The 23,480-nt window shown below is 29.7% G+C and overlaps 1 protein-coding gene and 1 long non-coding RNA gene across 2 annotated transcripts; both read left to right on the plus strand.

Annotated features, from left to right (window-relative positions):
- The first annotated feature begins 387 nt into the window (after nucleotides 1-387).
- Nucleotides 388-1,697, plus strand: LOC137829018 (uncharacterized). Its single transcript, XM_090304724.1, has 4 exons — nucleotides 388-791; nucleotides 964-1,015; nucleotides 1,136-1,334; nucleotides 1,432-1,697. The coding sequence occupies exons 1-4, from the start codon at nucleotides 388-390 to the stop codon at nucleotides 1,695-1,697; spliced, it is 921 nt and encodes a 306-aa protein (XP_090160850.1).
- A 14,361-nt stretch (nucleotides 1,698-16,058) lies between these two features.
- On the plus strand, nucleotides 16,059-19,227 carry LOC137828619 (uncharacterized). The gene is made up of 2 exons (XR_011083922.1): nucleotides 16,059-17,003; nucleotides 18,750-19,227. It is a non-coding gene; the product is annotated as an uncharacterized LOC137828619 (long non-coding RNA).
- The last annotated feature ends 4,253 nt before the right edge of the window (nucleotides 19,228-23,480 follow it).

A 23,480-nucleotide genomic window follows, 5' to 3' on the forward strand; every position in this document is an offset into this window, starting at 1 on the left:
CATTATTGTTGGTAGATTAAAACAAGAATCTCTTCAAAAAAGTTGTTTATTTTCAGAAAACTTGTCACATGTGGCTGCAACTAGGCGATTTAAATACTAAATACTTTCATTTGGTTGTTGCGTGACAAAGGGTAAGAAATAGTTTTAATGGTATGTTCATTAATAGTTGTTGGTGTGATGATAAGGATGTGGTTAAAGATAAAGTAGAGAATTTTTCGATACTAGATTTGAAGGAGTTAACAAGCCTCATGTTAGGTTGGACAACATATTTTTTAATTCTATCTCTGGAACATATAATAAGATGTTGGTTGGGTCTTTCTCTTAAGAGAAAGTTAAGAATGCGGTGTGGATGATTTTAATTTTAGTTTCATTAAACATAGTTGGGATATGTTAAAGAAGGATATTCTTTTGGCAGTGAATGATTTTGTTGTCTCTGGTTATTGGCCTACGAGGTCAAATGCTTCTTTTATCTGCTTGGTTCCTAAGTCTAAAAATCCACAACTACTCGGTGATTTTAGACCCATTTCTTTGGTCGGGTGCTTGTACAAGATTATCTCAAAGCTGTTATCCCTTAGGAGGAAAAATGTGTTATATAAAGTCATTGATTCTAGACAATCGACTTTTCTTGAAGGAAGGGGTCTAATGGATAGTGTTCTTGTCACTAATGAGGTGTTTGAGGAGGCTAAGAGGAAGAAGAAGAGTTGTGTTTTCTTCAAGACGGACTACAAGAAGGCTTACGATTTTTGTGAAGTGGAATTTCATCATTTATATGTTAGGAAGGCTTGGCTTCTGTGATAAGTGGATCCTTTGGATTAAATCTTGTCTTGAACCTGCTTCGGTATCTATTCTTGTTAACAGGAGCCCAACTAAGAAATTTTCTCCGTTGAAGGGTTTGAGACAAGGTGACCCTCTTACCCCTTTTTTATTCCTTATTGTGGTTGAAGGTTTGGCATGAGTTTCTAGGAAAACTTATGAGCTTGATGTGGTAGAAATTCTGGAGATCGGGAATAAGAAGGTAAGATTTAATATGCTTAAATATGCATATGATACTTTGTTTTTTGGCCATGCAAATTCTAAAATTGTGGTCAACTATAAGGCAATGTTGAATTTTTTTGAGTTGACTTCGGGTTTGAAGGTGAATTTCTTGAAAAGCAACATTGGTGGGGTGGGGGTAGAATCGTTCACTATCCGGGGTTTTGCGGCTATTTTTAATTATGAGGTAATGAAAGTTCTTTTTAAATATCTGGGGATGCCTGTTGGGGGGTGTCACAAGAGGGAAGCGTTCTGGGATGGTGTGGTTGATAGAATTAATTCCAGATTGGGAAGATGGAGAGGTAGAAATATCTCTATAGCTGAACAAAATTTGTCTCATCAAGTCAATTCTTTCATCTATCTTGTTGTTCTATATGTCAATGTTTACGTTGCCTACAGTTGTGGTGAAAAAGATTGTGATTATTCAAAGGGACTTCCTTTGGGGTGGGGTTCTGAAGGGAGGAAGATCGCTTGGGTTTCTTGTGTTTCTTGAGATAGTTAATATTAATGATTTCAACTCGGTTTTGTTGGGTAAATGGATTTGGCGGTTGGGGTCTAATGAGGAAGGTCTGTGGAAGGAGGTTTTAGAATCTAAATATGGAGACTGGATAAAGCTGGAAAAGGGCGGGACAACTAATAATGTTTCCCTTTGGTGGTTAGATTAGAAGAAGATTTGGAAGCTGGAGAAATGGGGAACTAATTTCGAAGACGGTTTTAAGTGGGAAGTTGGTAATGGGAAGAGTATCAAATTTTGGGAGGACCCGTGGGTAGGTAATGATATCTTGAAGAATAAGTTTCCAAGGCTCTTTTCACTTTGTGTTGAGAAAGATGTGTCGTTGGAGCATTGTCGGTTTTGGGCAAACAGTGTCTGGGAGTGATCTTTGGCGTGGTGGAAAAGTCTTTTTGATTGGAAGGAGGTTCAAGTTAGACAACTTCTTGAGGTAGTGCACAACTCGTGCCCTGTCTTGGAAAAAGTTGATAAGTGTATTTGGAAAGACGTTAAGTTCCAAGAGTTCTCAATTAAATCGGCTTAAAATGATTTGGAGGACTAAGGCTTTGCCTTCAGCTCAGGTTACCGCTTGGAAGGTGCTGGTTAATAAGTTAGCCACTAAGGTTAATTTATTTAGACGGGAGATAACAATTAGAAGCGTTCTTTGTTGCTTTTGCGGGTTAAAAGATGAGGAGTTAAATCATTTGTTTTTTCACTGTAGAATAATCTGGTTGGTGTGGAATCTTTGTTATGTGTGGTTAGGCATTTCTTCGGTTGCCCCCCTTAACTCTTACTCTCATTTTTTGCAATTCAGGTTGTGTAATGCTCTTGAGTCAATCAACTTAGGACTAAGGGTATTTGGATTGCAGTGGTTAGTGAGATTTGATGTCACATGAATAAGATGATTTTTAAATGTGGAGTGTTGGATTTCTTTGAGATCTTTTCTTTGGCTCAATTGAAGATTTAGTCTTGGGTTACTTCTAAATTCCCCTCTACTTGTTTATCTGATTTTGATTGGTATCTTGATCCTCTGACTTGCCTTTTTCTTTTTAATTTGTTTGTGGTTGTTGTTGGACAAGGTTAGGTGTTTATCTATCTGAAATGTGTTGTGTTGTATGATTGAGTTTGTCTTTTTATATGAGTTCGATCATCCTAAAGTGGTTCAAGTATATATTGTTTCTTGTTCATAAAAAAACACAATTATTTTTTCAGTGTTTTGAGAAAATGGTAAGAAGAAAGTAATTGAAAAATGTGTCAAAACACCTAATAACTTTAATTAAGAATATAACATAATTATTAAAAAATGTTGGGAGGATATTTTCCACCAACTCATGACCCCATCAGAACTAGTCTTTTTTGAAAGGGAATTTGATATTTGAAATTGAACATAATGTGACCAGATTACAGGTACCTTCAAAGGATAAGACAACCAACCACGGAACCACCTTACATACCACCGATTAACAAACGTAGCAAACAAACATTTCCACGATGCATATTTTATGTAGGGCATACGTAGGAAAATTCTATGACGATAACTTTAACGTAACTCTTTTTAACAAATAAAAATTAAAATATTTTTATGAGATAAAATTAATTTTTATATTGGTTTCTTTGAAATGTGTTTATTATTTTGTACAAAAATTAGTTTTAATTTATGAAGAATATTATTTTGTAAATGATTATAATTTGTTTTGTCTAAACATGTTTATAGATAAACACATAAATATTGAAAACATATAATTAGAGTGAGAAAACTTTTAGTTTAGCAGGAGGGAGCAAGAAAGAAGAAGGAGGATAAATCATGATCAATTGGATTGGATATATATGAAGATAAAAAGTAAAGTTATGTGCCTTTTTTAAGCGTCTGTGAATGAATTAACGATTATTTTTCATTTGCAAAATATTCTAACGCGTTGGTAAATAAATATTATATTTTACACTGCCTTGATCTTCTTTTCTAATATTTTTTTTGATAAAAAAAACCACTTATTTTTGCAGGTTAGTGATTAAGCATACCTAGTATCTAATCCATACCACTTGAAAATTATATCACAATCAAAATGGTTATTGAATTTACAATCAATATAATATTTTTAGTTATAATTTTTTTTATCAGCAATAGTTTTTTAACAACTAACATATTGTATCTAGTTATTATGGTTCAACATGGAACTTGTTCCAGTATATTCAATTGTTTTATATTGCTTAGAGGTTGAGATTAAAGACACTTTAAATACATATTTTTCTCTTCATACATCAAGATGACTCTTAAAGACAAAATCGTGACTAATAAAATTACTATCTAAAATGTTTGATCAATATAAAAAGTGTTTGATAAATATCTTAAAATAATTTATTGTAAGGACCTAAAAAATAGTTTTAGGTTTATGACTGCTATTGAGGTAATGAGTTTTGTAGGTTTAGCTAGCTATTATCGAAAGTTTATTGAAATGTTTTTTAGTGTAATAGTATATTTGATATAATTAACTCACAAGGATCAAAATTTTACTTGGACTGATAGGTGCAAGCGTAATTTATAGAAGTGAAGAAAGGATTGGTTAGTGCTCTAGTGATGTGAGTTGATTTTAGAATTGCACATTTTTATGGGTTTCACTTTATTTATGAGGCAGGACACCCTTTATATAGAAGAGAGTGACTTGGGGAACAAGGGTGAGAGGGGTAGGGGCGTCATTTGTGAGAAACCTTCTAGAAGGTAGGTCAAAACACCCTAAACCTTGGTGCACTTATCATGAAAGATGGGTTTGGCACAAGTCCAATTTATGCTAAGTACATCCCAATTTATGCTATGTGAACCCTACTCTAGTTTATTCTTCACTTAAAGGATAAATGATAATTCAAGTAAAGTACTCATCATATGAATATGAAGTTCCTGGATTGAAAATCCTGCTCTCAAGTCCATATATCGTTTAAGCAAGATACATGTTACTCAAGTAATATATGCATAACCAAAAGTTTAGCAAACTCACATCCAACAAAAGTAAAAATTTCATGTATCATTTAATATTATACACTTATACTCATAATCATACAATTTAATTTTCTTCCTTTACACTAAATACTATGGGCACCAATAATGAGTAACTCTTAAACTATATTATTTCATAAAGTGAAATATTCACACTAAATAAGGACTATTTCATATAACTTATAACTAAAACCTTATTTTTAGTTATAAAGACTAAGAACCTAACAAGAGTTTAATATCATTACATCAAACACTAGATGTCATAATATCATTCTTTTAAGGTTCTATTATACAAAAACCACCACAAAAGTCAAAATTCATTCAAAATCTACGAAAGGAAATTCAAGTACATGTAAATCATCATAACCAACTCAAAAACCAAGCAATTTAACAATTCACATGATTTTTTTTTACCCAAAATACACACCCTAATTAAAATTGTAACCTAATTTGGATGTAAAAAGAAAATAATATTGACTTCTTTTATTTAGATTTTCCTTAAACTCCAAGAAATTGTAACTTGAAAAATATAATGAACCAAAAATACTAAGAGAACCCCTTTATCACCTCTAAGAATCAATTTCTAGTCATAAGTACTCTAAAGATATGTTTAATTTCATAAAGCATGAATGAAAGAAAACATGAGAAAGATAAAATTTGCAAAAAGAAAGAAAGAAATTACCTAAGATACCATTCACAAAAAAAATGTTCAAAATTTTAACTTCAGAAAAATGTAAACTCAATTAAGGAGATGTAAACAAGGAGAAGTAGTGACTTTTAGCTTTGAAAAAGAAGAAAAACAATGATTGCTGCAAAATCGGATGTCCCTTACATGTATTACAAAAAATATCAGAATTACTTACGGTTATTATCCACGAATCTGTAACCACGAATCTGAATTAGTGGGTAAATTCAATATTACTGACAAATATTATCCACGGATCTAGATCGTAGGTAAATTCAGTATTACCTACAAATACTATCCACAAATATGATTTCGTAAGTAAATTCAAATTTACCTATAGATTATTATCCACATATCTCCATCTATAGGTAAATTTTACATTATCCACAAATTTTACCCACGAATCTATATCTAAAAGTAAATTCAATATTATTATTAATTATATTATAAATATTTTTATTAAAAATATTAATATATTAAGAATATAAATAATCTTAATAATTTTGATAATATAAATAATATTATTAATAATAATTATATACATAATATTAAAAATATTATTATAATATAAATAACCATGATAACTAATACTCATAAATAATAATTATATATAATAATCATAACGATTAAGTTTGCATACTATTAATAATATAAATTAATACTATTAATATTATAAAATTAATACTATTAATATTATAAAATTATTAATATTATTATTAATAACATTAATTAATGATATTAATAATATTAATGATATTCATTAATGATATTAATAATATTAATTAATGATATTATTAATAATATTAATGATATTCATTAATGATATTAATAATATTAATGATATTGATAATATTTAACAATATTAATAATATTTAATATTATTTATAATACTTAATAATATTTAATAATGTAACATTTCTATATTTTCCCACATCTAAAAAAAAATTATATAAAATATTAAAATGAATATATAAACATAATACAAAATTCTATAAAATTTCAATTCGATATTAGTAAACATAAATAATCAAGTGTCTATTAAAATTCAATATTCATCTTTCAGATATCAGACTTCCACTAATACATATAACATAGATACTTGACTCTACTTCCGGAAGACTCGTGCGATGACTTAGATTTAAAGATTTGCACCTGTCATACTATATCACTGTGAAATTCACATAGCTATGCGCATAAATAATCTCAATATCATCTCTCTCCTAGTATAACAGGGTTAACTACTCATATAATAGGTCAAGTTAGTTATCTTTCAAACAACTTACCCATTCATACACTACAAGAAAATCATGAAATAGAAACCAATTTTTAGAAACCAAAAGAATTAGTTGCAATAGTAACTAAATTAGAGACCATTTTAGAAACTAAAAAAAAAAATTGGTTTCTAAATTAGTTTATATTATTTTCTATTATTGTTAAATACTTTCTAAATTGGTATCTAATTATCAACCAAGATTTTTGCTACCAAATTTAGAAACTAAATAATTGGTAGTTAAAACCTTAGTTGCTAATTAGATACTAATTTAGAAACTATTTAACAATAATAGAAAATAATAGAAACTAATTTAGAAACCAATTTTTTTTTTTCTAAAATGGTCTCTATTTTAGTTCCTATTGTAACGTCTCTAAAAATTGGTTTTATGATTTTCTTGTAGTGATATGAACCTCCTTCGACTCTCACCACCTGAATAACTTCATCTATATGATTCCATTATCTCAGTAGAGTCAAGATATCTCCTTCTAGATGAATCCCTAGTCAATGCACATCCTAAACCATCTTAACACGGTATTTTCTTTCCTGAAAATACTATGTCTTGATCTTACTTTCACATCATTGCACACTTCATTTAACACATTCATACATCATACAATCATAACATATAATTTAAACTTTCTAACAATCCAAATATATCCAAAAAGTTATTTAACAATAATAATCCAAAATAAACTATGCTAAAATAATAATAACAGTAATATATATATATATATAATTGGATTGATCGAAAATATTTTAGTGTGAGCTAATGACACCAGAGTGCATCTCGTACTTTTGGATTGATAAAAAATAGTTTAGTGTGAGCTAAATGGCACCAGAGTGCACCCAGTACTTTTGGATTGATCGAAAATAGTTTAGTTTGATCTAAATGACACCAGAGAGCACCCATAAATTTTGGATTGATCAAAAATAGTTTAGTTTGATCTAAATGACACCAGAGAGCACCCATAAATTTTGGATTGATCGAAAATAGTTTAGTTTGATCTAAATGAAACCAGAGAGCACCCATAAATTTTGGATCGATCGAAAATAGTTTAGTTTGATCTAAATGAAACCAGAGAGCACCCATAAATTTTGGATTGATCGAAAATAGTTTAGTTTGATCTAAATGACACCAGAGTGCACACAAAAATAACAAAGACCATGCTATGGCTGAAAATTACTCTAAATCAACATCAAACAACCAATAATCAACAACATTATAATTTTATAACAACAACCATATATCAAATTTCACATTCAAATCTCAGTCAATTTTTAATATACTTAAAACAAACAATCCTGGAAGAAAGTTTGAGACTGGTGACCACGTAACCCTCACACCCAGATCTTCTAGCCTAATGTTCTATTGGAAATTAAGGCTAGCTTCCCTTACCTGAAATTTAACAGATATTCGCTAAGAGTTCAAAATCCACAAAGAACTTAAAGGTAACTTAACCTGCACAACAAAGTCCTAATAAAAAATCTAACTTTATCATTAGGACCCTGAGCTAACATAGATTAACCCTGAAGTTAAAGGGTCACATTCAAAGTAAAGACAAAAACAACCTAACAAGTTCAAAATTTGACTCAAAGAGAAGAGCAAAAATGAACTTACTCTATATGAGATTCTTATCGGGCAGTCTTGTAGTATTCACTGTCAGGAGTCTTATGGTGGACTCCAATCGTCGAATTGATGAGCGAGGAAGTCAAAATCTTAAAGAGAAGGGAGAGGAAAGGAAAAAGAATTTTCTAGAGAGATGGTGGTTCTTTTTAAAATGAAACCTGAATAACTAAATTTCTATTTATATTCTCTTTTAAATTTAATAATAAAATATTCAAGTGTTATTTTAATTGTACCACTTCTACTCTAAGACTATTTTCTTTCAATCCTTACAAATAATATTAACAATAATATTACTAATAATAATATTAGTATTATGAATACTATTATTATAATAATTAATAATATGAATGATATGAAATATATGAATAATATTAATAATTTTTATATTATTAATATTGATAATCATACTTCTAACGGTGTAAAAAAAAAAAGAGCCAAAGACACCCCTCGACACATACATTGTCTTTTCTCTCTGTCCATCTCTCCCAACTTCTCTTCTCTCCCAAATTCTCTTATCTCTTAATTTTCTCTCTCAATTTTCATCTTATTTCTACCCGATCATATTTTTAAACAGAGTAAGTTCATTTTTGCTCTAAAGATCCTTTATTATCTGTTTTTCCTTAGGATTTAGTCATCAATTTTGGTGGGGTCAGTTGAGAAGAGTAATTCTCTCAACTTATTCTACTATATATTGAATTTTTGTTCTGTTTCGAGAACTTGCATTAGACCCTTATATCTTGAAGCCCATCCAAATCGAGGGGATAAAATTCTATAAGTTGCTTGTAAACCAAGCAATTAAGGTAAGAAAAACTAACTTTAATTTTTAATAGTACCCTACGCTAGAAGATTTGGATATGGAGAGGACGTGGTCCCAATATTCAATTTCTCTTGCAAGGATGTTGTTTGTTTATATATTGTGTTGTTTGTTTATATATTATTTAAAACTTGTAGAAATATTAGATTTTGATGGTTTAGTATTTTAACTGTTTTTTTTTTGTTAAATAGACTTTTGAATATTGTGAATCGCGTTTTGAATAATATTGTGTGATGAAAACACTATGAATTTGAAGTCATACATTTGGGATAATGTATGGACTGATGTTTGTTTGTGTATTAAGTAATGATGTCCATGTGGTAACAGAGATCTCCGAACTTCACTGATGATCTAAGTCACATAGACTAAGATATTAGGTGGTGAGAAGATCATGGGGAGCTCATGCACTCCGTGACATATGAGATGCACGACTTGGGTTGTATTGAACTTACCTTGATCCTTTCTCTTGGGTTCGCTAGTAATATAAGTCTTAGGTATTGGATCAGGTGTTAGTCTCTGGTAAGTACTGGGAAATAAGATTGCAACAAAGGTTAATTTACTCAAGTGCGAGGTTACGGTCAGAAACGGTTTGTGCAGTTTTTGCGAGGAAAGAAAGGAGGAATATTTTCATTTGTTTTTTGATTGTAGGTTATCTTGGTTGACGTGGAACATTTGTTATGCGTGGTTAGGTATTACGACGGTTGTTCCTTTTCATGCTTTCTCCCACTTTTTGCAGTTCAGGTTGAGTAATGCTCCGGAGTCGATAAATCTTGGCTTGGGTAATATATGGATAACAATGGTCAGTGAAATTTGTCGTCACAGAAATAAGATAGTTTTTAATGAGGGAGTTCTAGACTTGTCTGAAATCTTTTCTTTGGCTCAGTTGAAGGTTTGGGGTTGGCTCACGTCTAAATTTCCCTCAGCTAGTTTTTTGTTTTCTGATTGGTTTCTTGCCCCTTTGGTTTGTTTGTATTCGCTTTAGTGGGATGTCGGAGGAAGTTTCTGCCAGGTTACGTCAGGAGCTACTTGGTTTTTAGATGTTTCAAAGGTGTCATGCAGTTAAGCTGCTCATACCTTTTTGTATAAGGGTTGAATCACTCCTGAAGTGGATTTTGTGTGTGTGTGTATATATATATATATATATATATATATATATATATATATATATATATATATTCTTGATTGCTGATAAAAAAAGAGTTTTTGGTACGACTTACTTAATACAGGTCTTCCAAAAGGCGCCAATTGTTATTTTGTTTGTTGAATATCCTCGATGTGTATATCTATGTGAAATCTACGTGATTGTTTTAAGTTGGGTTTTGAAGAAGATTGAATAATTGAGAAATTGATCCACGTAATTTGGTTTTATCTTTTGATTTATAAAAAATTATTTTCACTAGCTTACCCTTGTTTTTCTTGTTGTGTTGTGAACTACGATGATTGTACTATGTACATGAGCAGATGATCATATAGGTGTCGGAGGTTCTGGAGGGCTTTAGGATGGATTTTTGAACCTTATATTATAAACATTTGTATTTTTATAAGTCGTACTCTTGTAATAGAAATATTTTGAAAAACTTCAAGTTTGTATAGAGACCGGTAGAACTTTATTTTTTGGGGTGTTACAATACTAATAAGTATAATAATAATTATAATATGACAACAAAACTTGATTGGTATAATGCTTAAAACTTATTTGATTATTCAAGGGACTTAGTTGAGTCCCACTCACCGGTACTAAATGTACGTGATTCAATGTAGTCTCTAAATTTTTTAGTTTCTAAATTAGTATCTAATTTAATCAATATAATGACTAATTATTTTTTTGTTTCTAAATTTAGTTACTATTCAATGATTTTCTTGTAATGGTAATTATCTAGCTTAAGTGTGATCATGTTTAAAAAAAAATAAAAAATGTATGAGAAAATGAAAAAAAAAATTCATATTTAGGTTTGACATGGCAAAACTTTTGTAAGAATAATCATATCTATCTATAAAGAAAGGCATAAAACAGGGAGAGGAGGAGGTAAAGAAGGAAAATGGGTTTTGAAAAATATATAGCCTTTCTTTTCTTCAAAAGTTTGTCTCCCAAAGGTTTGTTGGAGCTAGATGTGACTTTCATACTCTTCTTCCACATTTTATTAAATATTTTTCTGAGAAAAAATTAACTTTTCAATACTTTTCTTCCTTTCACATTATTTTGCTTTATGTAAATCTCCTTTGTTTCCTCTTTTTCACCTTTTTCTCACTTCATTTTTTTTATTTATAAGGATAAGTACGTATACACATAGGGTTTGCATAGGGTACGTCTCCGGTTATATTCAGTGCATGTCCTGTGCCTCTCACATTCTCACCTGCTCATATGTACTAGTATCATGCTACAAATTTTAATTAATTTTTAACATTAATTAGGTGTTTAAAGTTGTAATTATTTTTTTATCAATAAAAATAAATAAAATAATATAGATTACTTGATGGATGTTTCAACTCTATTATAATTACAAGAGAAAGTCCAATCAAAATTGTAATTATTCAATATCTTTAAAATTATTAGTTATTACCTGTATATAACTAGAAAATTTCAACTTTTTTTCATCAGTCTTTAAATTATAAAAAATATTTCAACCACTACAAGAAAATCATCAAATAAAAACTAATTTTTAGATACCAAAATAATTAGTTGTAATAGTAACTAAAATAACTAAATTAGAAATCATTTTAAAAACTAAAAAAAATTGATTTCTAAATTAGTTTCTATTATTGTTAAATAGTTTCTAAATTGGTATCTAATTAGTTACCAATGTTTTAACTACCAAGGTTTTTCTATCAAATTTAGAAACTAAATAATTGGTTGTTAAAACCTTGGTAGCTAATTAGATACCAATTTAAAAATCATTTAACAATAATAGAAACTAATTTAGAAATCAAAAATTTATTTAGTAAGTAAAAAAAAAAAAAAAAATAACTATCCACCATCCTAAAGTTGTTTATTCATACACTTTACTATAAATAAACCTATTAAAAAATAGAATGATAGTGTATAACTCAGTTACCATTATATCAGGCATATATGTTTGACTTCCAACTCATTATATCAGGATCTAAAGGCATAAAAGATCTTAAAGCACAAAAATCTCTCCCAAGACAGAATTGCAACACTTATAAACTTCAACTTTGTGCTTTGCAATCTAATACTTAATTATTATTCTGCTCTTGAAAATAAAGGTATCTATCATATGCATACCAATCCATTAATTAAAAATGATTTATTATTCACCACCAAGAAAACTATTGGTTATTGTTGAAAACCTTGGTTTAGATATAATTGCAACAAATTGTACTTGTTTGAAACGTGTGCTAGGTGTGTTTGAATTTGAGAGTGATTTGAAGTTATATCATATGCACAGTTGAAGACAGCGAATATATACAAAGACAGAGAGGGAAGACAAGGAAAGCAGATATAAGTAGTTTGGGATTCTCAATCTAATCTCATGAATGTCACATCATTTATTTTATTTTTTAAAAATAAATAATAAAATAAAGTAAAAAACATGATTTGTTTATCTTGCTACATCTGAATGAGAATTGAAATGAAAATCTTAAATAAGAAAATTGAAGAGATGTTATTATGATAATGGTGTTGTAATTTGTGTAGAAGTAGGAAAGGAATTCACAGCTGTGTAAAGTGTAAGAAGTAAACAAAAAGGTTGAAAATGGAAGATGAACCTGACACCTGTTGTTTTCGTTGTCAACCCTAACATTCTATTGGTGGCCATGTTTTGACAGGTAAAGATTCTCTTAAAGATATAGACAATTCGTAGATCAATCACACACTGTAATTTTTTCTTTCAAATCACACCTTGTGTTATCAACATTCTTCTTACATTTGTTATTGTTATTAAACTAATTCATGCAACATTTTGAAATTTCCAATCACTCAAAAAGAAACATTTGGAGGATGTAAAGGAATATATAAACTTTTGTGACTAGTAGATTTACTAGGTAGATTAAAGACCTGTAGCAGGAAAAGTATAATTAATTTATTGTAATTAAAATAAACAAGCTTAATTACAAATGATGAAAATATTTAATAATTAATTTATTATGATAATATTACTGTTTTTTACGCTATAAAAGAAAAAGAGTTTACCATGTAACCCTATCTTTTAGGTTTTTAAGTGGAAAGTTAGTATCATACTTATGCTAAGTAGAAATGACAATAGAACAAAGAATATGTACACATTTGGGTGCAAAAAAAATTAGGTTATAACAATTAATTGTCCTATGTAGATCCATATAATGTAAGTTTGTTTTAGTTTCTATTTTTTCTTTCATATAGAACATAAACTTTGAAATGCTCCATTTTTTTATTCTTTTTCAAGTCATTTCTCTTAAGGTATAAGAGTGTTACAGTGTTGATATATACTATTCTAGATAGGTGCTGGTAAAAATTAAAAAAAAAAAAAAAAAAAACTATTCTATGATAGGCACAAGTATATGCAAAAAAAATAAAATTCTAAATACTATTACCAAAATATTTTTTACTACTACTATTCTATTATAAACACAAGTGTTAAACTATCATTTCTTTCTTATTCATTGTATACTCTCTCCTCCTTTAACAAGTACAGATATATATTATATATATTTACTTTATTTTAAAAAAATTATAATTAAAATATCTTTTAACACTTTACTACTATCTTACTTATAAGATATTTAATTTTCTATTTTGATAGAAAAAATACACCATAATTTTAACATTTTATGTTCATAAAATATAACAAGTTCTATTAAATAATTTCTCTCCTGAAATATCAGTTTCAAATATATTTTTGTATTTTTTAAAAATATACATGTTACTAATTTATTTTATATTTATTATATTTTTTTTATAATAAATTTTTTCAAATAAAAGGTCATTTTCAACCATTTTATGTATCACATCACTAACACCAAATTTTGATTAGATGTTTTATCACTTTCAAAATGTTTACTTTTTCTGAATGTCTTGAAATCTTAGGCGTCACATGAGTGTAGGATAACTCGAGAAATTAAATTTATTTGAGTAAACATACATTATTAAATATTTAGAAAAATTTAATGGTGGTATTTAAATTAAATAAACTGTATATTTTAGTCTTTAATTTATTTTAACAATGTTTAATCGGATGGACAAAATAAAAAATAAAGAGGATATATATGTAATATCCATTTTCTAATTATATTTAATGCCCATTAATTATTATTTAAAAGTTTTAAATACAATATTAATTGTTTCATAGCTTAATCATTATGATTTTTTGAATGTTTAGATAGGGTGAAAGAGAAAATGAAAGATAAAAGTTACTTTAAATAAATGAAAGTTAAAATAATCTTTCCCTTCCCTTTTCTTCTCTGTCTAATAAGTAAAAAAGGTACTTTTCATTTTTAATTTATATTACCTTTTATTTCTTCTCTTGAAACTAATCAGGGAAATCATATCTATAGCATTTATATGAAAGAAAAAATACATACAATTGAGCAGACATGTAGAGTGGTGAAATTAGATTTTTCATTTTTTTCCCATGAATGATCAAAGAAAAGAATGCATGATAAAACACATTTTTTTTTGCTAATGTAAAAAAAAAATAGAATAAACATTTTCACTATTTTATTTCTGTTTATACAGTACTTATAACGTTTTATGATTTATTGATATGGTGTGACTTTATATGCTTTTTACCGTAATTTTTGTTGTTATTAACAGTGCCACTAAAAATTAGGGTAGGGTCTAACCTGACATTATTATTTTTATATTAATTTAGAATAATTTGATATAAATTTCCCCGTATTCTAAGCAGGGTGATATGATTGCCCTCATGGGTTGAATGTTTTACTTTTCCAGAACAAAAGTCAGTCAAAGTGATAATTTGTCAAAAATTGTAGAATGTGTCTATCAACTTATACACATACATTATTGCTTTTATAAAGCACTATGAAAATTACAATGGACAAAATATATAATCCTTTTTTTTAAATCACATCATCAAGTCCTTCTTGTCTCCCCATTCCTCCCTTTCCTTTCTCACAAGTCATAACCCTAATTTCCAATTTTAAGTTCAATTTTCCTCAAATAAATGTTTTCTAACTAAAGCCAAATAATTGTCTTCAAATCAACATTTAAAGATAGAGCTTAATTACTGTGCAGATCTCCAAGGCCTGATTATTTGCTTCAAAATGCAATTATATTAATTTTTAGCCATTATAAAAAAAAAGTGCAATGCATAACTTTGTTCAAACAGGGTAGGTGTCATTAAAGAGACAAAATTTTGTTCTAAATATTAAAAGTAGTTATGTATTGAAATTCAAACTTTAAAACTAATGATTAAGTGGAAGAATTGATGGAGATATTTTTAGTAGGATATTTATTTGATTTTATGTGTTATATGGATAGAAAGAAGGAGAATGGGTTGAAAAGATGAAGTTTTGGTATAGGAAAATAGTGATGGAAAAGTGGGGTAATAAAACACATGTGTAAACAAATGTAGCATGTTAGAGCAAAAAAGGGAAAACATGGAATTAAAGGGGTTAATATTATGTGAGTGGAGTAGAGGGTAATAAAAGTGGTGGAATTAGGTGACAAGATTGGGGGCCTAGGAAGGATTATTCTAAAATGTAAACAAAAAAGGGTTAGTGCAAAGCTGTCCCTGGAAGGAAGTAGTATTATAATCAATTGGTAATAAAATATGATTGCATATAAAGTAAAGTGGAAAACTCAAAAAAAAAAAAAAAAAAAAGTAGATAAAGAAACATAGAGGTGATGGGGGAAAAGGAAAAGGAAAAAGAAGGCACATTTTGGTAATACTTCCCCTCCTTTATCTTTCTTTAGCTTTATTTTTATTTAAAGAAAGTTGAGTGATGAGGAATCCATGTCCTCCAAGCACTTGCAGACAAAATGAGCTTCAGAGAAGAGCAAAAGCACACTTAGCTTTACGACCCAGAAAAGGAGATTTCAAACAACATAAGTCTAGCTTAGGAAATTGCGTGGTTAGTAACCCAACCCCATTCCATTTCTCTCTCATAACTCTTCCTCTTACCCCTACCTAGCTACCTTTGCTCCTTGTGTTGCTCTCTATATTTAGTGGGGGAACTTGGCTTCAGGGTGCAACCACAACCCCACATCTTCCTTCTTTCCCTCTCAAAACCACACACAAACCCCACTATTATTAGCCACACCTTAATCCCCCTACGTTTAGCCCATTGGTTTGCTTGTTTTATGCCAATTCAGTAGGGTTTTTGTGGGGCTTTCAACCCCATTTGATTATGACTTAGTTCCATCCTCTATATCATCTCCCCCACCCTCCATATATACTACCTCCATCCCCTTCACTCTTACTCTCTACTACTCTCATCCCATCCTCCAATCTCTCTTTTTCTCCCTTTCTCTCCCCCTCCCTCCCTCCACATTCATCTTCCTCCCATCAACCATCTATACACCTACCTTTCATCATCATCCATCATGTATTAATCATATGGCTAGGTCTATTACTTTGCAAGCTCCTTCTACTCTCAAACACTCTTTTTTATGTATCATACATACACTCATGCATCATACATGCCTTCCTTATCCTTAGGATTTGGTGAGGCTAATTAGAGCTTAGTTAGAGGAGAAACTTGATTTTGTGCATGTATGTGTTTAATTACCCACATGCATCTTATTATTAATTAAGCAATTGATGTTTGTTTGTCGCATCATGCATACATATGTGTATGTGCCTGGCTCCCTGTATGCCATTTGCAGAGCTCATCGAAGCATCAATGACCTCCGTGGATGGCGTATGAGGAGCCAAGCATATTCCATGTAGATACATGGAGAGGATCATGATCAAGTTTAAATTTATGTGGGTAAAAGAGCATGAACAATAGTATGAGGTTGAGTTGTTTTGTTTGATAGTTGTTTTTCCTTTGGTTTGTTATTTTAATCATGAATTGTACCGACTATTGGAGGTCATATATACAGTCTATATATACATATAGGCCAATTATTCAAGAAAAGCACGGCATTGTCATTTTCAAAGGCACAGGTTGTGCTTCCTCAGGACTGAACAAAGGTACATCTTTTTTTATCTTCCTTTTTCATCATTGCAAAAACCTTGAATCGAAGAGATTTTTCTAGGGTTCTTGCGAGTGATGCATATGTGATCTGCAGAGTGTTAAGTTGGGGAAACATATTCCCTCATTTACCAGCTGGGGGCTCACATGTGGGTGTATTTTTTATTTTTCTTTTCTTTTCTCTTTTTCTTTGCCTTCAATTTGATAATCATTTCACTCCACTTGAAAAGAGGGCATGGGAAAACAGCAAGAACCCCAAGTTACCGTAAATTATAACTATTCCTGACAATTAACATGGAAGTTATAAAAAAATTTACTTCCTCACCCTTCTTGTTACCATGCTTGTCTGTCTCATGGACATTTCATATGACCTCTGATTATACCAACAATAGCCTCAAAAGAAGCAACACTGTGTCATATAGTATACAGTTACACACAGTCATCTATTCATATGATTATTTTAATTATTCTATTTTTAATAGCCCTCAGCCATTAAATATATGGAAGAAAATTGCTAGCTACATAATCTCTGCTTGTTTTTTTCCAAGATAATCATAGTTAGCTTAATATGATTCCTTACATTAACAAGGGCCTAAAGAACAAATTTTAATTCATTCTACTTTCTTCAGGGTAAATTTCTTACATTAATAAGGGCCATTTATGATTTGAGGGTATATTTTTAATGGATGCGAAATTAATCCTAGATAAAATCAGGGCTTTTATTGAGACGGTCGTTTGCAAATTTTACTAAAATGACCTATGATTCACTAACTTTGTAGGTTAAAATGAAGCCACATTGTTGTATTATAAACACACACAGTAACAAATTCAGCATGCTTATCCTAACGAATATTTATACTGTTAATTGGTCACTTCCTTTGCATGGTCTATATTGTTTTTAGCAGCAATCTTGTCCTTAAATACATTTTACCTGGCTCAAATATTGATTACTTACCAGTTGATGAACAACACTTTGGAGTCGTAGCCCGTCTCTAACACACAGTGAGAACGGAAACATAACTGTTAATTGGTCATTTGCATGATCAATGTTGTTAACAGTAGTCTATTTATTCACTTTGTCCTTATAGCTACGCTTAACCTCGCTCAAACATTGGTTACCACTTGATAGATATATGTCATCTGTCACACTGTTAAACGAAATTTTTCTAAGGTTAATTGGTTGCGTGATCAATATTGCCTTGTATTCTAACAGTAATTTATTTCTTTATGTTCTTTGATACTTTTTACCCCCTCAAACATTGGTCACCACTAAGCTAAGAAACCCTTTGGAGTAATGAGAAGCCTCCTTATTATATATATTTTATGCGGGTAGAAAAGAATCTGGATAATGAAGAAGAGAGAGGTGGTGTTATTTTAACCAAATGTATGATAAATCGACAACCCTTTTTTAATAATTTATTAACCCCATTGCTGAAGAAAAGTGTTTGATTTAAGATATGTAGACGAAGAAGAAGCATGAAAGTGTTGGAGGTAGGAAGAAATTGTAGAAGGATGGTGTGAATGAAATAGGAAATGGGAAATGGGAAATAGTTGGAAGAAGAGAGGTTATTATTGTTATTCTTGTTGCTTAGCCTTATATGTGTAATGTGTAATGAAGCAAAGGTGTGTGGCCTGTGAAAGTGCAGGTATGAATGTATGTATAAGAGAGATTGAGGTTGGCAATGGGTAGGTTCTCCTACTAAGTAATGATTCACACTGAACTGAGTTTCACTCTTTGAGCTTAGGTAGGTGTCTGTGATACACACGCATGTCTGGCCAGGGCTTGAAGAAAGTAAAAAAGGCAAGGATCCTGGGAAAAGTAAAAGCATGATTGTAGCAGCTGGAGGATTATCATTATAGCCACTGGGGAATCTCATACAAAAAGGAATGGACCACTCTCTCTCTCTACTTTCAATTGGTTTGCAGGGAATATGGTATACGGTCAAAGCAGGTCAAAAGCTTACAATAGGACATTATTGGTCAGGCTATAGTGGGACCACCCACATCCTAACACCTCCTGGGGAAATCAATTCTAGGATTTTGTGTTTTTCTTCTCCCCCTCAACATTTCACTGCACTTCCCTTCCCATCTATTTTTTATTACCATAATCCTAATCTTCATTTTATTCACTTAGCTTTTCATTCATGCAAAACCAACTCAAGGATCTTCTAATTGTAACTAGTTTATCAGCAAGATATATAGTTTGTTAACATTTTTTTTTAACTGTTTGAATTTGAAAGAGCATAGATTGAATAATTTGAAGCTTAATAATGGCATTATCCTAATCCTGTGAATCCAATCATAATCAAAGATTAGAAAAGAAAGTTAGGCAATGAAGGTTGCAACTGCAATGTAACCTGCGGTTACATTGGAGAAAGAAAGAGATGTTGAGAGAATAAAATTATTAGAGTAATCATATGATGTAAGATGATGGCTTGGCCCGCTTCCTCAGTGTTTGATGCCTCTGCTGGCAGATTAATTGTACTCTTCAGTCTGAGAAAGTAGATTCTATACTATTCCTGTCTCACTTTCGCCATGGGAATATCATTTGCTTTTTTTACATCTAAGGATGAATAATGAATTTCACTTTACATCTTTCTCTATGATTCTTCTTGGTTTGGTTTCTTTCCCACCCTTGAGGTGAATTTTTTGTTAGTATTTATTCATCACTCAAATGCACATCATTATGAACCTCAGCACACAGACACTCTCTAATTCACTTAATTTATTAAGAGGTGTTTCCAGAAGCTAATAACTAGCGTTGTCCTTTAAAACGGGTATGATGATTGTGGAGAAAAAGGGTTTCTGTAAATTTTTCTACTAGAAAAAGCATTTTGGTCATGTGTGATGCTAATTAAAAGTCTCCAGATATGGAAAATGTTATAAGATTCTTCACTGCTATATGCAAACTGCAGTGTCTGGCCTCCTGTCTTGTTGTGTAAGAGTATCATTATGTTGCTAGCTAAATGGTATAACACTCTTCCACATTCTTTCTTTTCTTTTTTCAAGCAAACACATCAAAACAAAACTAACAACACATTTACAGACTCTAAGGTTGCAACCATTCATCCTTCAAACTAATCCATGTGCTTTCTTAGTCGCTTTTATTATTGTTCATAATATGTACATGAAATCATGATGGAAATAGATAAACTGACTTGTAAAAACTAAAACCCTTTCATAATGTCAGGATCAAAACCTGTCTAATTAAAATAGATTTTAAGCATTTCAAAACCCTTTTTTGGTAGTGATTTAACAACCTTTTTAACTCCGTGTTTAAACAGATATAACTATATATTTTATTGTAGTGGTATTCATTTTTTACTGCTGGGTCTTAAAAGTTGTATATTTGTACGCGTTGCATTGCTTGAAGGTTTAAGTACATCAACTTATGTAAATAATCAGATTCATTAAAATAATAGTGTCTGCTAATTTATTTATAAAACCTTATACTATAAAATATGTTTCGAAATCTCTTGAGAAATATTTATATTTGATATAAAAACTTCATGTTACACTATACTCACTTGTTTCCTTTGGGTGTGATCCCTTTCTTTACATCTCTAATACAAATACATGACTGACTCCTAGTTCTGTGAACATGTTATTTTGGATAAATAAGGAAAGAAACATGATCTATCTATCTATAAACTGAGTTCATGCCGAGCCATATATATAAATATATTTATTACAATAATAAAAGTAATATCATTTTTAGATTCACTTTTTTTATTTTTAACTATTTAACTGCATGATCTAACACTTCTTCTGCTAATGCACATAAGATTCCAATAACAGCATTATAACTTTACATTTACCATCAAAGTTTATTACATGTTATACTAAATTTCAAATATAGCATGAAACTATTAATTGATCCTCTCATTGCCTCCACACTTTTTATGTTGAAGAAAGTTAAAACTGTATTTATTTTATCTATGGCATATTTCACTCTCATCTCTTCTTATTTCCTTTATGATGGTAAATAATTGCAAAATATTAAAATAATTTCTTGATAGTAAAAATACTATTTTCATAATTGGATGGCGACTACATAGAGAAGCTGACTTTGAATATTTTCCTATTTTCTATTTTTTGTTATATATATAATGTGATATTGTGGTGTCTGGGCTATATGTTATTTGTCTTGTTTTAGGAAGAGACATGGAACTGATGCACAAGGGAACCCTTATAGGCATGTGTCACTTCACTCTTAGTTGTCATCTGCAACTATGTTTATCTTTTAATACAACACTTCGTCTTTTAGTTGCATGCACTTCATTCTAGTATATTTCTGTTTCTTATATATGCTTTTCATACTTTTATTTATTTATTTATTTATCTGCTTTATTATAAAGCAAAATATATGAAGCTTGTGGTGTTTGGATCCAATGTAATTCTAAAGAAAGAGACCTGTTATCTTTCACCAAACCTATTTTAAAATGTTTTATTTCCATGATATATATAGATAGGTTCATATAAAAAAAGATGGTTAACTACAAAACCAGAGATGTATGAGTATGATATGAAGAATCATGTGTACGATATGAATAAGGTGTATATAGAATAGGTTTGTCAAATGGATAGAATCTATAACAGTGGTTGATGTGATGGTCTGCAATAATCTATACAAAACTTGTTGACCATAATGCTTAATGGAAACAAAAGCTGAGATATGGAGTTCGTATGGTATCAGATTTTTTGTAACGGACATGCATATGTTCAAGTTCTGAATAGTTAGCAATTCAAATTCAAAATTACCTCTCTTATGTAAACAAGATTAATAATATCTGAATATAGTGTGTCATCTTTTCATGGATATAACGTGGAAAACTTCATAGACAACAAAAACACTCTACTTTATACAGTGTAATGTATTAAAACATGCACCAATATCAGACAGAAATAAAGGGTTATGACAGGAACCAAAATACTTATTCAATTTTCATTTTAATATGATGTCGAGTATTTTTTTTTTCCTTAGTTACATGGATAATGTAGTACTACTTTTTTTAATTCCTCTATTTATTTATTTGTTCTGTGCTGATAAAACAAAACTATTTTTTAATTTAGGGCTAAAACTTATCAACTATCTTTTTAAAGTATTTTTAATGATGTTCTTTTTTTATATTATATATGTGATAAGAAAACATTATGTATTGTTACTTTGAAAATGAAACAAACAGTTACTCCTGAGATAATAAGGAAATTTTAATTATATTTATTTTATTTTTAAAACATTCATTAAAAAAAACATATAGTCTAATATATTATCAGACAGTGTGTGTTTTTTACTATTTCCAGTGTGAAAGAAAAGTTTTCCAAAATTTTATCTCTGATATATATAAACATTCATTAAAAAACATATAGTCTAATATATTTTATTTTAAATATTTACAGTTTAATATTTTACTATTGATTGATCAAATATATATTATTTCTTATATGAAAACAATTTCTCTTTATAATTAATTTATAACATTAGGATATAGTTTCTCAAAGGACTATTCTGAGTGTAGTTGTAAATCTAGTTATCCGCTTCATGCAGATTGGACTGGTTTTTTTGAAATGATGATCACTACATAGAAATGCATTTTATAGGACCACCAAGATTTTCAACCTTTCTTTGTTCTTTGTTGAGATTTTTTGAATAATGAATGACCACTCTCTCAATCTTCTCTCTTGTAAGGCCCACAAACACAGGATCTCCAAAAACGAGGATAACGAAAAGCTGAGTTTCGATCTTTTATTATTTAAAAACTATGCTTTAACATTTATTGGACCTAGTTTATTTATTTTGGATGATTAACAATACTTTCAACTTTAATTATAATATATCTCTCTTCATTTTTCTTCTCTATTGACAAATTTTCGTTGTAGTTTTATTTCTTACATATTACATTATGTTTCTTTTTAAGTTCATATCAGCCTCTGGTTGTAGTTTTCTTCGACTGGTGAGGGTAGTTGATTTCTGTTGTGAAAAAGTTGATAATTTTGTTTGAAGTATAAGTTTAGGAAACATAATGATTTTTATATATTTTTTTATGTCTGTATGGTGTATGATGTAATGTTATATTTTGTTTGTTGTCGCTTTTGTTCTTTTTTTTTTTTAAGGAATTCTTGATAATTTTTATTGGAAGTTTGAGATAAGTTGGAGAGTGAGGTTTTATCTTATTTTTTTTTTTTCTTAATTCTTTTATAAAGGTTGATCACCCTTTAAGTGGTCTTTATTTAATTATTGTTTTTTATTGATAAAAAATGTTGATAATTTTTGTTAAATATTATATTTTTGTTTATTTTGCTTTGAGACTTCAATCTAGCTCTTTGTATACGTGTTGGATATTTTTAATTTAATTAATTCACTATCAATAAAAAGAAGGATATGATGTTTTTCATTAATAGAAAGAAGGTTATGATGTTTTTGATTAATTTGATATTGATAGTATGTGACTTTTCATAATATGATGTTGTGCATG

This window comes from Phaseolus vulgaris, chromosome 7, assembly GCF_051622355.1.
Source record: "Phaseolus vulgaris cultivar YP4 chromosome 7, ASM5162235v1, whole genome shotgun sequence".
NCBI classification, from domain to species: domain Eukaryota; kingdom Viridiplantae; phylum Streptophyta; class Magnoliopsida; order Fabales; family Fabaceae; genus Phaseolus; species Phaseolus vulgaris.